Below are 16,554 nucleotides of genomic sequence, written 5' to 3' on the forward strand. Positions count from 1 at the left end.
CTTTAAACTCTCTTTTCAACTGGAGTTTTTATACACTCTATTTAGGAGGCAATGTTTATTTCAAAACTTACCTTTAGCATACTGCCTCATGCTTTCCATATAGGCAGAGAGATTTTCTGCAACCAATGTAACTAGGGCATGATTGTGCTGAAGTTGATTGATTAAGTCATGTCGGTAAAACACATGGGGACTTCGTTGAGTTTGACTGGAATTAAAATACAAGTATTAGAAGAAAAACAGAAATCTTGCACTGAAAAGTTCAGAAATCAATTTAAGAAACTCTACTTTGATGCAAATTCCAAATTCTCTTAAAAGACCTCTAACAGAAAGCATATTAAGTCTCTGACAGTATTTTTTCTTTTTTCTTCTGACACATTGACAGTTCTTACCAGTTAATTTATTAGTATTATTTGGTTACAGTACGTATGAAAAATATCAAAGCAATCTGAGCAGCCCAGTATGCTGCAGAGAGAGTGTCTGCAGCAAGACAACAACAGAAATATCTGCCCACAAATCGCATAGTGAAGGCAGAGACCCTCAACTGTAGTATAACTATAATACACATAACAGTTTATTCCACATTCATCTGATATTCTTTTCTAAATTTAATATGAAAATACTACATAAAACTAGGTCAATTTTCAAAACAGAAGCCCATGGTATTAAAACAAGTGAAAGAACACCAGCCAGTAATCATGACAATTTTTTTAATACTTAAACCTGTGTAAGTCTGCATTGTCTGTTTTTTCTAACAATATCTATCCGAAAAAATGGTACAAACATGAAAAATCATAGTTACGCCAAGCAGACGGTCTAAGAAAAACCAGAAAATTTCACAGAATAAATACCTCAAATACATAATTAATTATAATTTAAGTCTATTCTCAAGATCTGACCAAAAATGCTACTCTTAAACAATACTAGACAAACTTAGATTACAAAGGTAAACTGCAAAACAAACCACAGATTTTGGGTCCAAAACCCACATGAGCACTATCAAATTATAGAATCTGCAGAGATTATTAGTCCCCAAAATAGTCTCAAAACTCATCAACTTCTGTAGATCAGAGCACTGATCTCTGCTGCATAAACAATGCAAACTTGCACTGCTCCTCCATGTGGGTGCACCTGTGGGTGCAGGTGCGCATGCGTCCAGAGGTGTTCCTCGTTGTATTGCCACTATAGCCTGCTGCCCTGAAGAAACTTAACTGCCATTTCAGAACTGTTCTTTCCTTCAACACTTCAGAAAGTAGACCACAGATTTAGCTGAACAGATTGCAGGTAGACATTCTAATCCTTCCTAGGAATCATGGTCTCCATACTACATGACCTAAACACTCCAAACATTGCCACATTTTTTTAAGAACAGTAGGAAAAGCAAGAAATCCCAGTTCCAGCAACAGCTGATAAGGATCTTGCAGGTGATAACCACATTTCACTGTAGATGTAACAACAACAGGTAACTTGATTTACTGGGCCAAAGATGACTGCCAATCTGGGTTTGAAAGACAGAAGTCATCAACACCCTTCCAATAATATCGTTAGCTGCAACCAACAGATTTCAGCCTGCTAAGTACCTAAGTCTTCAGGAGAATGAGTTTCATAATATGCAGAGCTTTCCAAAACAGCTTGAAAGAGGCACTTCAAACACAAATTACGTTTAAAAAAGACCCAGACATTTGTCAGAGAGAAAACAAGATGAATGGAAGCATGAAGGAAGAAAACATAGGGCTTCATATACCCTGAAAGAACATCCTCTGTTTACGTTTTGAGAAATTTTCCAATTACACTTCCTTCCATCTCCGCCAGCCCTCCTTGTTCAACATAAACCAGCAGCAAAACCAGCAAAAGACTGGATGTTTCTATTTCAGTGGCTATCCAAGATGTTACCTCTAGACTGACAGATGCATTTACAATGGATAACAGTAAATAAGAACATCTGACTATTTGGGAAATACATACGACAGAACAACTAAAAGGAACAAGCTGAAGCAAGACAGGGTATTTTGCAGAATCAAGCTATTGGAGTGTATAGTTAAATATTTGTAATATGTATTTGCATCAATCTCACAAAGTATAGCAAAAAAAGATTTATTGGCAGAAGACTGAAATCTTCTGCATTAGACATTTTTTTATTTTTCTCCTTTCTCAACCACATGCACAAACAGTATTTTTGGACACATGGGTTCGTATTGGTTAGCAACTACTTCTACAAGTTCAGTCATTGTAATAACTCAAGTTAGGAGCCCTGAGTTGTGAGCTGTTACACAGTATTTGTGAGCAACATTTAAGATGTTATTTTCATCATCTGCTACCATGGAGTCAAAGGCAAGGAGGACTGTCTTTGAGCACACAAAAAAGCTTATCTGACAAGACTTTCCAGCATGCTTTCTGGAATTAAAGCAAACTCCACATGCAGCTACAGAATTATTCCTTAAGTGTCTGAGGTTAGGGTATATGATGATGATGCCAATGGGACATATTCCTTCAGTAATAACTGAGAAGTGTGAAAATTTGAAGCTAACAGCAAAATTCATCTTTTCATTGTGTTTCTACTAAATGGGTATCAAAAGTCAATGTATAAAAAGAAAAATTAGCATTTTGAGATGGATGCTGAAGTACTCTCAAAATACTACAAAGGACATTTCATAGTTAGAATGTATGCTGATTTGCTAGGGCAAAGTGACAAAGGCAAATGCCTAAACAGCTTAATTTAAATGCATTTTAAAAGATTATTTATCTGCACATATAACTTACCCAATGTAATACTGCACATATAACAGCTTTTGAAGTTAAGAGTTGTACTAGAGAAACAAATGCTACATACGTTACTACAGACATTAAAGGTCCAAGTAGCAGTGACAAAAATTCAGCAAATTCAGCAGGCTGAGAGAGGTGGGGTTGTTCAGCCTGGAGAAGAGAGGGCTCCAGGGACACCTCACAGCAGCCTCCCAGTGCCTGAAGGGGCTACAGGAAAGCTGGGGAGGGACTTTGTACAAGGGCATGTAGTGACAGGACAAGGGGTTTTAAATTAAAAGAGGGTAGGTTTAGATTAAATATTAGGAAAAAATTCTTTACTGTGAAGGTGGTGAGGCATTGAAACAGGTGCCTTGGAGAAGCTGTGGGTGCCCCATCCCTGGCAGTGCTCAAGGCCAGGCTGGATGGGGCTGTCAGCAACCTGGTCTGGTGGAAGGTGTCCCTGCTTGTGGCAGGGGGTTGGAACTAGATGATCATTAAGGTCCCTTCAAACTCAAACCATTCTATGATTTTATGAAATTCTACTATTTAGGCTAAAAAGTTACTTGAAGCTGGCATCGTTGCTGCCTTAAAGCACTAACAACACCCTAAACACTTACAGGTCTTCTCAGTTCTGGGCAAGTAATTTAGGAGACCAATCTGCTACTGCTTGATACAAGTCAAACTTAAGTGCTTGAAACTGGTCTACAGGAGGCTCTACCTCCATCAGCGAACACAGAGGAAAAATAAGATTATTAATTACCTGTACACTGAACGTTGAGTAATAAAAATTGACTGTTCCTTAATATTGTAAGTATCCTTGTACCTATAAGATTCCGTGCACCTAAATAAGAATTATTCTCTTATTCTGTTACAATTCTGATTAAGCTAAACTTCCCAAAACTTTTAACATCACTTTGTGGTCAGAAAGTAGAATTTTGCCAAAGAAACTGTACAAACAATTCACAACTTTGCTCAACTGCAGGAAAAACTAGCAACAATTAAAACCTTCTCCTCAGAAAGATCTCCACAGTGCCAGTTGCGTAAGAGAATTTATACTTGTTTTGCCAAGAATCAGCAGCCTTAGTTGTTCTGCACCCAACTTCTGATTGCCACTGCAAATCAACTGGACCACCTCAAAAATAGCAGTATGTAGATTATGGGATTAATGTTGCACATAGAAAGCTCTGTGAAATGTTTTTGAGGCCACTGTCACAAACATCTGTTTTGATCTGGTTTTGATCCAGTTTTGATCCACATTCTAGAAGGATATTACACATTCAAGTTTTACATCAGATACGGTAAACTGATAGAACAGGTATTAGATACATGCATTACGATTTCCAAACTGTATTAACGTCAAGAGTTATCAGAAAACCAGAGGACTGGGAAGTCACCTATTACTTCAAACTTAAATCTTTTCACTAACTACGTTTCCCAGTCACCTTGGCAGTAATACTACCTGACTAAAAAAGCACACTCAAGACTATTTTGCAAACAAAGGCATCTCCACCAGAAGAGGTCTTTGTAAGCCTCTTGATTAAAACCATTAATTCAAATTCTACTTTCCTGCCACCTGTGTTTTCAAATTCTGCATGAAACCAAGATATTACTACATACTGCAATATAGACTTCCTTGAAATCTGAGGAATGGAAGAGACTGTCTGACAAAAAAAGAAAAAAAGAAAAGGAGAGATATTCAAGCCACCTAACTGTATGTATACCATACAGGGAACCTCAATTTCCACAGTCAAAAGAATTTAGGTTCCTCCCAAGATTAATTCAGAGCAGAAACCTAACCAGTGCCTTCAATGAGCTCTGCTTCAAAAATTACTTTAAGCAAAGCCTCTTTGTTAAGGCATTGGGCTAAAAAGCATTCAATCTGAACAAATACCATGAAAACCAGGTAGCTACGGTCACCTAGATCTTACAGCATATAAAAAGGTTAAGGACTCCAAGACACAGAAACCAGACTTGACTGCTAATAAACAGGTAACTTTGACACTGTTGGAAAAACCTCAATTATTTACATGAAACTGTAAAGGATTAACATGACATGAAAATTGAGAAAGATGTTGCAAATTGAATGAATAAAAGAAACCTCCAAAAGCCAGGAATGCAATATTATCACAGCTCCTTAAAACGGTGTCACAATAAGGAGACAGCATTGTGTAAAACTGAAGGCTTGTTTTCTTCAGCATTCCCAGCCTTCATCCTTCTTGTAAGCAGACTGTAATAACAACATTGATTTGCATACTTCGCCTGCTTACAAGAATTAAAACAGAAATAAAATGTATGCGACACCAATATAGAAACAACACTGTTCTGGAGTTTGTAAAAATTCTGATGTGGATACAAAAACTGTTAGGGGCACAGAACCTCAGATATTTCTGTAGTGAAAAGACATTTAAAATAATAAAGCCAAGTACGTATATTTTAACAACGCCAAACAGACAATTGCTTTTCTTCTCTTCTTCCTTTAAAAAACAAAACAAACCCAACACATTTTTAATCTCTTCCATTCGGAAGACAGAATCAGTATTTTTCCCCAGACAAAAAAGTCACCTTTGATTTTAAGTATATAAACTAGACAACCTGTATAAATTTAACATCAAAGAATAGGGATGGGTGGGTATGTTTATGTGTCTGTATGTGTGTGCATACATCTATATATATGCACGTAAAATATTTATACTTTGTAAGCTAAGTCCACAGATAATAGAAAAACAAACCCAAACTTTCCACAGATCAGAGTACTACTACAAAAATTAATAAAAACTTGAGGAAAGAGTCAATGCTCTCTTACTGATCCAGGTGTCTGAATTTTTAAAGGTGATTTATACACATTAGAACAAACTCAAGAACATCTTCAAACACAGGTTATGATTTTACCTAAGCTTTCCCTGTCTCTTGTAAAAAAAAAAATTAAATTTGCCTCATTCTAACCCATCCAGCTTTTTTTTTTTTTTATTCCATTCTTACCTCAAGTTTTGTGGTGCTTCACCAAACAAACTGCAAATTTCTCTAATTTGTTTCAGTGCAGGAATTACCCATTTGTCATTTGTGCGAAGCTCTTCTATAAAACGATCTATCCACTGGATCTTTTGTGTATCTCGATCCTTAAAGAACAAGTGTTTATAATCAAGATCAAGTGTATTGCTGAAACTATTATTATTCCCTTAACTTTACCTGCTTCCAAGACAGAACAGAACACACAAAGCCACATAAATACTAGATCAATTGAGTTCTGAAGCATACAAGCATAATAAAAGTATCTGAGCAGCACTATGTGTTGGCAGAAGCTATCGGTATGTTACAATTTCTCTGCCTTCAAGCACTCAAGCAATTCAGTAGGTACTTAAGAAAACCTCTAGCTAGACAGAATCAGTGTAAATAATTTGCTCTTTCCCTTCTTTCATCTATTTCTGCTCACTTGTACTCAAGAGTAAACTGCCATAAAATATCAAGAAACAATGAGAAACTGTTTCTTAACAACTAACAAACAAAACCTGCTGGTGGCTGTCAAGACAGAAAACGGATTCATTTCTAACCATAATGAATTATTATTCTGGCAGACTTCCAAAGAAATTTGGTTGGGGAAGGAGAACATGTAATAGTTTTCTCTGTCCTTTGCTAGGTCCTTTCTAATATTATACAAGACTTATGAGGACTTACTAGGGAAAAAAAACCCCAAACAACAAAACCCCACACAAACAAATTAGCATAATCAAGTTCACAAAAAAGCGAAGTGAGGAGAGGGGCTGCTTCTCCTTTCTCCCTATTCACTTTGGTAGGGTTCTTTTCCAATTCCTCCAATGTGATCATTACAGTATGTCACCAACTGCAACAAGACAAGCAAACTGATGTATTTCACTCTAATTAAAGCATGAACTGTGTTATTTTAAATATGTCCCATACATTTTTAAAGTACCTGGATGTTGACAAAAGTAATAAAAATCTATGGTAAGGAACACCTTTGTTAAAATTACCAAATCCCTTCAATTTTTCACGGGGGATGGAAGGAAACTCTCAAGAGACTGATTTCACAATGGAACATACCAGATTACTCACCTGTGAACAGCTATAATCTAAGATTTTAATATGGGCACTAAGAGCCTGGTCCATGATATCAACTGGTACATCATCACTATGAGCCAAATTCCACAAAAGGTTCAGCACTTTGTGTGCCATCACACCGTCCTTGTCATCCTCTGCAAGACGACGAATCAACTCAAGTAGTTTCTCACGCTGTTTCTTGCTTGCATTTGTCCAACTTGCCTAAAAAAATTTTGTTTGATATGAAAACCATTTTTCTTAATTCCACACATAACCTGCGCCATTAATGAATGATGGAACAATAAAGGAATGCATCTATATAAAGACCTTTCACATTAATTTCTTTCATTAAAAATAGACAGCACATTTGATCATTACAGAAGGTAGACAATTGAATAACTCCTCTAGAGTTCACAACTAAGGTGTATTCAACTTGAGACTTAAAGGAAAAAAAAAGGATGTTTATTTAAATAAAGATCACAGATGTACTTGCAAAAGTTAACATTACCATTGGGAAGATCACCAACAGTCAAAATAGTGGACTCAGCTGTTTCTTGCAAATGCTTCCTTAAAACTCCTGTGCTTATACTTAAAAGGCTTCTTAAATAGCTTATAATCACTCAATGAATAAAATTTTAATATCACTTGTGCTTCTGAATCTAACTGAAACAAATGTCCTCTGCATTAAGTTAACCTTTTTCTGAGTACACTTCTAATATAACATTACTTCATATCCACCTCTCAAAGTCAGACACAGCTTGAGACAGTTCACACACAGAATTTTTCAGCATTTAGTTCAGTTATCTGGATTACAGAACATTAGACCCATATTCAAACCAGAGGACAACCATTAATCAGAGCACAAATTGCATGTAACACAATATGTGACTATAACACATTTATCTAGAAACAGAAAACAGAGTCTACGAAGCTGGCTTGCATTTTCTAGTACAGCAGATCATCTCCTAAAAGTGAAACAGTAAAACAAGTCAGACAGCACCACTACTGGAAGCTACAAATGTTAATGTTAGCGCACTTCAAAGCCAGTGAATAACAAACTTTCAGAAACAAATCTGGTTTGTGATTTCAGTTATATCATGATATGTTTATAAACATTCAACTTTATCTTCCTGAGACTGTTTCATTCTGTATCTATGTTAAACAGAGTGAAATTACAACATGATGAAGAGAAGGCTGGGGGAGCAGGGAACAGTAGTCCTTGATCCTTGATGTCCTCTACTTAAAGATCAAAAGTAGCAACGGCCAGTAAACTTGATGAAAACTTTTCTAATGCTAGGAAAAAAACATTATTTGCTAAATCACAAACAGTTGGTACATTGCAACAAATGCAAAGAGGTATTTAAGATAAATGACTTATTTTATTAGAAAAATTCAGAATTTGTAGGATTGCCAAATGTCCCTTTAGTACTACAGACCTCAACAGACACTGATTACTGAGAAGCATTTAAATCAGAAAACAGAACTGTCAATTAAACCAACGTAACTAGCCTTTGCTTTAGACAGGAAGTAAATAAAAAAATATCTCACAATGAATGCTTTAAACAATAGCGCATTCTAGCATTTCTAATATTAAGTATTACAGACTGCTGCTACACAGGAAGAAGTCTTAACACAGGTAAACTGTATCTAAAATAAGGAGAGTAGATGCTGAAAGAGTCACAAGTCTGTTTCCCAACTTCATAATCTATTTCCTGAATAGTCAAAACATGCATAGTTACCTTAAAACAATCAAACAGGTGATCCAGCTGTTCAGGAGAGAAATCCCAAGCTAATTTTGCAAGGAGATCATGTACATTTTTTACAATGGCTTCATGTTTTCCTGCCTGTCAAGGAGAGAGAAAGAATCCACCAACATTCGTAGTAATCCATATTAAGTCAAGCAGCAAGACATCCTACATCATTTTTATAAGACAGTTTGAGGTGGCCAGCAAGAAAAGCTGATGCTGAGGGAGCAACATGGCAAACTGAATACTTACTTCACTGGGAAGTCACAGTATTTAGATCTCCCTTCTACTACATCTAAGTATTTAAGCGTGCTCTCTGTGTGTGTGCACACAAGAATTTATTTAGAACATATAAACTCTGCAGTGTCACAGTATTTATTTTTTTAACAAATCATGCTGGGACAGCAGATAAAGTCTAAAAGGGTATTTTAACTTACAAATCAGTATTTTAAGTTAATGTAGGTTTTTGGTTTTTTTAAAGAAAGGGCTTGAAATCCACTTCTTCGATGAAATTCATTGAGGTGTTTTAAGCTGTAAAACAGTTTTTAGTATTTCCACATAGTTTCTCAGGCTGAAGTACTTCCTTCGTGCTAGTAGATCCATGGACAATGAAAGCTTTCTATTAAAACAACTTGTTGACAGACAACAGTTTAAAGTCCAGCAGCTTATGAATTTATGAAGTCTAACAATCAAACAACTAATGGCAAGATGTTGATTTATATACTAGGCATGATTTTAAGTGAGAGTTTGGTCTATATCACAATTTTGACACTTAAGGAAGACGACTAAGGAAAAAACAGCTCTCTCAATTTTAACTCTGGATGAAAAGAAAGTTTCCTTCCTACATGCCCTGGCTGGAAAATGCATACTATATTTTAAATCTGCATTCAAAACCAATTCTGGACTATGTGAATCAATAGCCGATTTACTGTAGAAAAATTTCCTGTAATTGTAAAATAAAAAATGCTAAACAAATACCTAGAAAACAAACTCTGATGTAATTAATCTTGTACAGTATTAAAAATGCATACATGAGCAGTTTTTGAAATTCATTTCCTTCTAAAAGCTTGCATTGGTAGTTCACTTAAAAACAAAAAAAAGAGATTAACAGCTCTGTTACATGCTGTGCTGTAAATTCTTTATAGCATGCCATAAATTTTTCTTTTAAAAAAAGTGAATTTAAGTAGTAACATTCATTTTCATGTTACGGGTCAGATTATGACACAGAATTACTAAACCACTTATTCCACTTGATTCTCATCAACTAACTTTTTTCTCTTACCAGACCATTTTCTGGACAGAAAAAAACCTGGCAGCATAAAAGGCAAAAAGAGCATCTAGCATACAACAAATAAAAGCAGTATGCACAGCTGCGTGGGGGTTGGGGGAGCAGGGCAAGAACAGTAAGAATAAGGCACATAACTATCCTGTTGTTGGAGGTTTTTAAGAGACATGAGGAAGCTGTACAAGACAGTAGGAGGAGGTAAGAAACCTGGTGTGTGACCTGTCAGCTCGCTCTGCAGAAACAGGGAAGAGCCTGTAAAATTCTAGTTAAATGCTCCAGAACATAAGTAATGAGACTCCAACACTAGCCTCTGCAACTTGATTTCTTGTCCAGCTGCATCTTTCCCTGCAACTCAACAAGCTGCAACTTAATGCTTCCATTTAGAGACTTGCAACATTATTCCCTGAATCAAATATACTTTGATATTGTAAGTGCTGGCTTTATAAGACATAAAAACACGTCAATAAAACTTATGTTGCCTTCTAAAGGCAAAAGCAGCTGTCTATACTACTTTTCATAATCTTAATTTTATTCTATTTGTATACTGAGATTCTCAGGGGACTTCTACACTGTCAACTGTAAATTTGTGCATGCTCACCCTGTAAACCCAGGCAACAACGGCACTAACCTGAAAGCAAAACCACACTGTTGCTGCACTGAGCCAGAGCTAAAATAGCCTGCCTGTTATATAAAGCCACACAGTAAATCAACTCCTTGCTACTGAATTTCATGCTCCAGCTGCTCTTAGAAGTAGTCATGTAATAAGAACTTCTAAAAACTACTGAACACAGGAAGCAGTGAAGTTGGTAAAAATTATTCTGTATTAGCAGATTTTGGTATTCCTACCTTTTAGTCCATTTTACTTCCATGGCCAAAGCCACAGTGAAACCATGCACCTGAATAAGACTTACTGAATTCAACTTTCACTCACACACACCCCACCCCACCCCTCACCAAACAGGGCAAAACTACACCAAGTTCACACCGCAGCTACCTAATTGAAAGTGTAAGAAGCGAGCAGAGTAACCTGGGTATTTGAGGGCATGGGAGATTTATTCCCAAAAAAAATTTTCAATTTTTTATTTCAGCTGTTGGGGTGGACTGTCCCTATCTTTTAAGGGTTGCACCACTTGCTCACACTTTTCTAGAAGACCAAAAAAGTTTGGCTTAAACTAGCTGATCTGTATGTCCCATTTCCAGGCAAGTCATATAATTGCTTGGAAGACTTTTCTCCAAATTTCAGATTATTTTTTTTATTTTTATTTTTTTATAAAAAGTGAGGCTCTAATATAGCTAATAGAGGCCTACCACCAGCAAGCTAACTTCTCAGTCTTTTTTGCCCCACAGACTTCTTACAGTCTGGAAAGTTTTCAGCTTGTGGTCTGTAGACCTAACAGTACGATCACAGACCTTAATTCAAGTAGTCTGTGTACTGCTCTGATACATAGTTTAATTTTCTAAACAGGACTTAAGGATCATGAGAAAATTAAGACTTTCTTGAGTTTCAGCCTGCAGTTACTATAATTCTGAAATTGAAGTGCAGGGATTATGAAGTTAGTTGAAACACCAGAGATCTCAAGTCAACCATCCACTACATCACCTGCAGTCTCAAGTGTTTCAAATGTAACCTGAAAATACCATGGCCAAAAATAGGGACACCTGGATAAGTCCACTTAAGCCAAACTGTTAGAGTTTCATAAGAACATAAACATAAACTAGAGATATAATACTACCCAATTCCTGTATTTGCCCTTGTTGTAGTATACATCCCCAGCTAGCAACTTAGCACCACACAGCTGCTTGCGCTCGCTCGCTCTCTCTCTCCACCCCACAGTGGAATGGAGGAGAGAATCAGAAGGGTAGGAGTGTGAAAACTCACAGGTTAAGATAAAGAGTTTAATAGGTAAATCTTCTGTGCTACTTACATAGCCCCACAGAACTTACTATGAAGAAATTTAACTCTATCCCTGCCAAAACCAGTACAGCCCTCTATCTTGGAAATAACATTTAGCATTCCCACACTTGAAAGACTGCCCTGAGGGCTTACTTGCACAATTAAGAGTTTCACTACCTGTTCCTTATGAACAAGGATATATGTACTCCTGCTTGGTTCTATCCTAAAACAACCTCTTCTTTTCTGTCTATTCAATAATTAACAATTATTTTGTCTCTTCAGCAACCCAGAGCTAGGAAGCCCAGCTTCACTGATCGTTTAAGTAAACAAGACAGTATCACAAAACTTGTAATTTTTCAAAAACAATCATTACAAAGGGAAGAATCTGCTGTTAAACAACTTCTAGAACAACCACTATTATAACTGCTATTAATAACAGTGCTCTGCCCAGGAAAAATTTATACAACCCTGGTGAACTGGGACTAGCAATACAAATTCTTAGTGCATTTTAAAATATTAAGTCATCATGTATCGTATGCCTTCATAATCTAGACTTTGCTCAATGTTGAGGGTTCATTACTACTTAGAAAGGATAATCTTTACACCATGTTCCAAGTTGTCCCTCTAGACTCTGCATACATGTGTAGCAGACCACTTCTGCTGAAGACATCTGAGAAGGCAATTCTGAAATCCAGGACCCCAAAAAAGAACGCCATTTGATTTCAAATTTTTCTTTAGTTTTGTCTAACACCAAGCAAAAGAACCACAAGTTGTCTTCTCAATACATAACATACAACAAGATCCCTCCTGTGCAGCAGCAGACAAGCAGTTGAATTCTTTACCTGTGCAGCCCAAATGTTGTCGAGATCCTGCAAAGTGAGGGCTTTCTCTTTGATGACAAAACGGAGAATCTTCTCTAACTTCTCTACATACTGAGGTTGATGAAGACTATCTCTCAATACAATTGATAAAATATTATTCTGCTGGATCCACTCCTTAATATAAAAAGAAAGTAGTGCCATCTCAAATTACTGGAAGTGCTGTCACTGATATTAAAGCCAAAAAGAAAAATTTCAACTCTGTTACAGACTAATAACTTTATATATAATGTTTTAATTGAGTGAAGTGAGAAAGATGCCGCACAAGAGGAAGACATTTATCTCTAAATTTAATTTATTCTTTAAAAAAAACACCCAGCATTTTAAATAATCCAATATACTAGTCACTGGGATATCTTAAGAGGAAGTATTTTTTCAAGCATATTAAAGTCATGAACTCAAAGCATAAAAAATGTTCAAACAACTCAAACATAAAAAGCCAACGGGAAGAACAGTTAACTCTTCTATTCAAGGAAGAAAATTTTTTTCTTCCAATTCACAATCATTAAATATCAAAACCAAACTGTTTTAAGACACTTCTAAGTTTTACCGGTAGACCTACAGACTATCACATAAAAAGGGCATAAGCAAGGACTGAAAAATAAGCAGGCTAGATTACTGAGGTATTGCTACTTATCGGGTTTGTTTTTTTTTCATGCTTCTAATCAAATTAGAGGCAAATATTCAAGTCATATTTAGGAAGATGCATTTTACAGTGGTGTTACTGACAGTCAGATTAGCATCATGTAATTTTTTTTTCAACTGAAACAAAGCACTGTGTGCTCTGAGCACAGAAGAAGAAAACAAACATAACACAGCATCATACCTTCCAAGAGTGTCCTTGATTAGACTTAGAATATTCAAGCTAGTCTCGTGAAATACTTAAATCTAGAAGTTTTCATTTAAAAACAGAGGTCTGATCTGAGATGCCAAACTATAGGGAGTATGTAAAAAGACAGACCTATTTCCTCCTACTGCTTTAAAAAGTCAAACTGCAGCCGTTCTTTTTTTGTCAGCAGTCCTTTTGCAGATTATAAACCTCACAACAGGTAGCCAGTCACAAAGATGAGGCAGAACAGTGCAAAAATCACTTAACACAATTAAATTTCACAAAAGTGAAGAGAAAATTGTCCTTATTTTAACTTTATAAATGCTCATTTTAACAGTTCCCTACACATGCACTCAAGCATGAAACAGTATTCAAAAATATGTAAATATTATATAAATAAGAAAGTGGTATGCAGAACTTTCTGTACCAAAGAATCCAGCTTCTGAAAAGTGGAAAGCAGAGTATTCACTTAGAACTCCGATGAGAAAAAAATTACCTGAAGCATAGAACCCAGACCATATCCTTATTTAAATGAACATTCAATTTTTAGGTACAGTGGCACTGAAGTTTCAAATGAATCACACCCATTTTATCTAGGGTTTACGTTGTTTTATTTCATTTTGTTGGGTTTTTTTAAACATTATATAAAACCCATACTATTCAAGGATCCCTTTTTAAAGCACATTTTTGGCAGCACTGAAAATAATTCTCAACAGCAGCTTTGAAACAAATACAGCATTTTTTCACATAAAGACTACTATTAAAATGACTTACTACCATCATGTGATACCTAATGTTTACAACACCAGATACGAAAATTAGTGGCATGTGCAGGATCCACAATATACAGCTACTCCTACCGTTAAAGTAGTAAGGAGGAAGCAACTTATTCAAAGAATTTCGGTGCAGAGAAGAACTTACTGCCATCCTTTCAGCTGTAAGCCACTCTTCCTCTTCAGGATTACCATGCCGATGAGTATAATATGACACACTGGATATTACTTTGTTAACTTCATTTAGTGCATTCATTTTACCATTGAAAGAAGAAATTTGTAACAACCTGTAAGAGAAAATAAATGTAAGATGTGTGAAAAAAAATGTCTGCAGTAGCATATCATATTAGGAGTAGCATCTTACCTAAGTATCATTTTTAACCTAAATATTTCTAAGTTTTTTACAGTTTCTTCTTGTCCTGGAACTCTGGAAGCTAAGTTCTTTAGAGATTTGATTATCATTGACAGAGCATCATTTTTGGCTTCATTCTTTGCTTCTTTTTTCAGTTCATCATCTGTTAAATTTTCTAAAAATTGTGGAACCATTTCTATAATTGGAAGGAAATATTTCTTCACTGTATGTAATGTGAGAAATTCGTAACATTGTCCAAATGGCCTAAAAATAAAGGAAAAAGTGATCAAAATGCCATAATATGTAGCTGTGCAATATCAGGATAGCAGGAGCAATTCATGCAAGGCAATTCAAGTCTATTTACAAGCACATGGAATGTTGAAGGTAAACACAACTAGTTAAGAGACATGATTGAGAGCAAGTGTTTCAAGAAAAGACTAAGTTTCGCGCTCTTAGTCCAACTTTTCCAAATATGTAGATTATTATTTCTAAAAAAACTCACTTGATGAGAGCTGCAATTATCTGAACATTCAATGCTGATCCACTCATGAAGCGATCATGCAAGATCTGAAATCCATTTAATGTGCCAAACTTGTTGATAAGATCTACTAACCAACCCTGCAATATAATAAATAGTTACTTTCTGACATTTACAAATTATCATCTAGAAATACTTCCACATACCCGTCAGTAACAAAATTTGCTTACAAAAAGTCCTTACAAAATAAACTGTTAGAAGGTAGCAGAATGGACAGTGAACCTGCCTATATAGTTAAAATACTCAGTTTTAAGGAAGTGCTTAAAATAGGCAACAAGATCATTCCAATTATCACATCAAAGAACAGATGCTATACATTAGCTATTCAAAGAAATTGATCAAGTACATAGTAATAAAAAGGACTATGCTTCAGGTTCAACTTTGGCTGCCTAGTTACTACAAGCAGCATGACAATTTGGTGTTTTTTTTCTGGTCCTGGATGTGATAGTGCTGCATATAAAAGCAGTAAGAATGCAAAATAATATTCTTCTAAACACTGTTAGCAATGAACACAAGGAAAGCCAAGGACATAGAGTTCTTTATCTTTGGTTCTTACACATCAATAGCTAACAGTTCCTATAAAAAGAAAAAAAGGAAGAAAGCAACAAAAAGATAGTTTAGTTAGCTCCTGACATTGTACCAATGCCATTTGGAGTACAATCGCGAAAAATTCAGATCCAAGAACCGGAACACATAAAACAAAAACAAACAAACAAAATACCCAAAACCTAAAACCATACTGACACTAGTATCCCACATCCGATTAAAAAGATTTCTCCCATCACTGGGAACTATAAGAAAAAAGGAGAGAAAATTCCTACTTTAGCACATACTCATAGCCTCAGAATATGTTGCCTACAAAATCATTTTGAGTGAGAAGGTAAATCCCTCAGCTGGCAAATACAAGCAAGCCAATTAACACAGTAGGAATGACATTTCAATAGTTGTGCCACCTTACCATAGAACATGACACAGTTTGACCGTGAACCAAAGACTGAAAGAGTGAGAAGGGGAAATGTACATTATATCATTACCAGTTAAGAGTCAAAAGCAGCAGAACATCTTAGTGGTACAGAGAATGAAGGGTTGGGGTTTTTTTCCCCCTTCTAAAAACACTTATTTATGGCTACTGTGTTATTAGGTAACACTGCATGAAATCAGGAATACAGGTCTGAAAACTCTTGTACCTTTGGTGATCGTGGGTCAGGAGGACGGGCATGAAGTTCATCTTCAGCGAGCTGGACTCCTGCAGGAACTGTTTCTGAGGGACGAGTACCATTGTATAAATGGAATTTGCAGTGAGGATTTAAGGCCATGGCAAGAAGTTCAAGAAGGGGAAACCAATCTTGGGACAGCTTAGCCACACAGAGTTCCACTAGTCGATGAGTGTTGTTAATAATACATCTCTATTAAGAAAACAACAGCCAAGAATATGGCAGGTGACTTAACAATAAATATGAACTATAAA

At 36.0% G+C, this 16,554-nt stretch overlaps 1 protein-coding gene across 2 annotated transcripts in view; it reads right to left on the minus strand.

The window, feature by feature from the left end:
* The window catches only part of USP9X (ubiquitin specific peptidase 9 X-linked), a 106,392-nt gene that overhangs the window by 53,265 nt on the left and 36,573 nt on the right, over positions 1-16,554 (minus strand). For both annotated transcript variants that reach the window (XM_037376888.1, XM_037376889.1), the window contains exons 6-14: positions 16,274-16,492; positions 15,051-15,166; positions 14,561-14,812; positions 14,345-14,483; positions 12,559-12,711; positions 8,532-8,636; positions 6,808-7,014; positions 5,719-5,855; positions 72-205 (exon numbers count right to left, since the gene is read on the minus strand). In XM_037376888.1, coding sequence (XP_037232785.1) covers positions 72-205; positions 5,719-5,855; positions 6,808-7,014; positions 8,532-8,636; positions 12,559-12,711; positions 14,345-14,483; positions 14,561-14,812; positions 15,051-15,166; positions 16,274-16,492 — 1,462 coding nt within the window. The remainder of the gene's footprint in view (positions 1-71; positions 206-5,718; positions 5,856-6,807; positions 7,015-8,531; positions 8,637-12,558; positions 12,712-14,344; positions 14,484-14,560; positions 14,813-15,050; positions 15,167-16,273; positions 16,493-16,554) is intronic.

The sequence above is a fragment of the Falco rusticolus genome, chromosome 2 (assembly GCF_015220075.1).
Source record: "Falco rusticolus isolate bFalRus1 chromosome 2, bFalRus1.pri, whole genome shotgun sequence".
Classification (NCBI taxonomy): domain Eukaryota; kingdom Metazoa; phylum Chordata; class Aves; order Falconiformes; family Falconidae; genus Falco; species Falco rusticolus.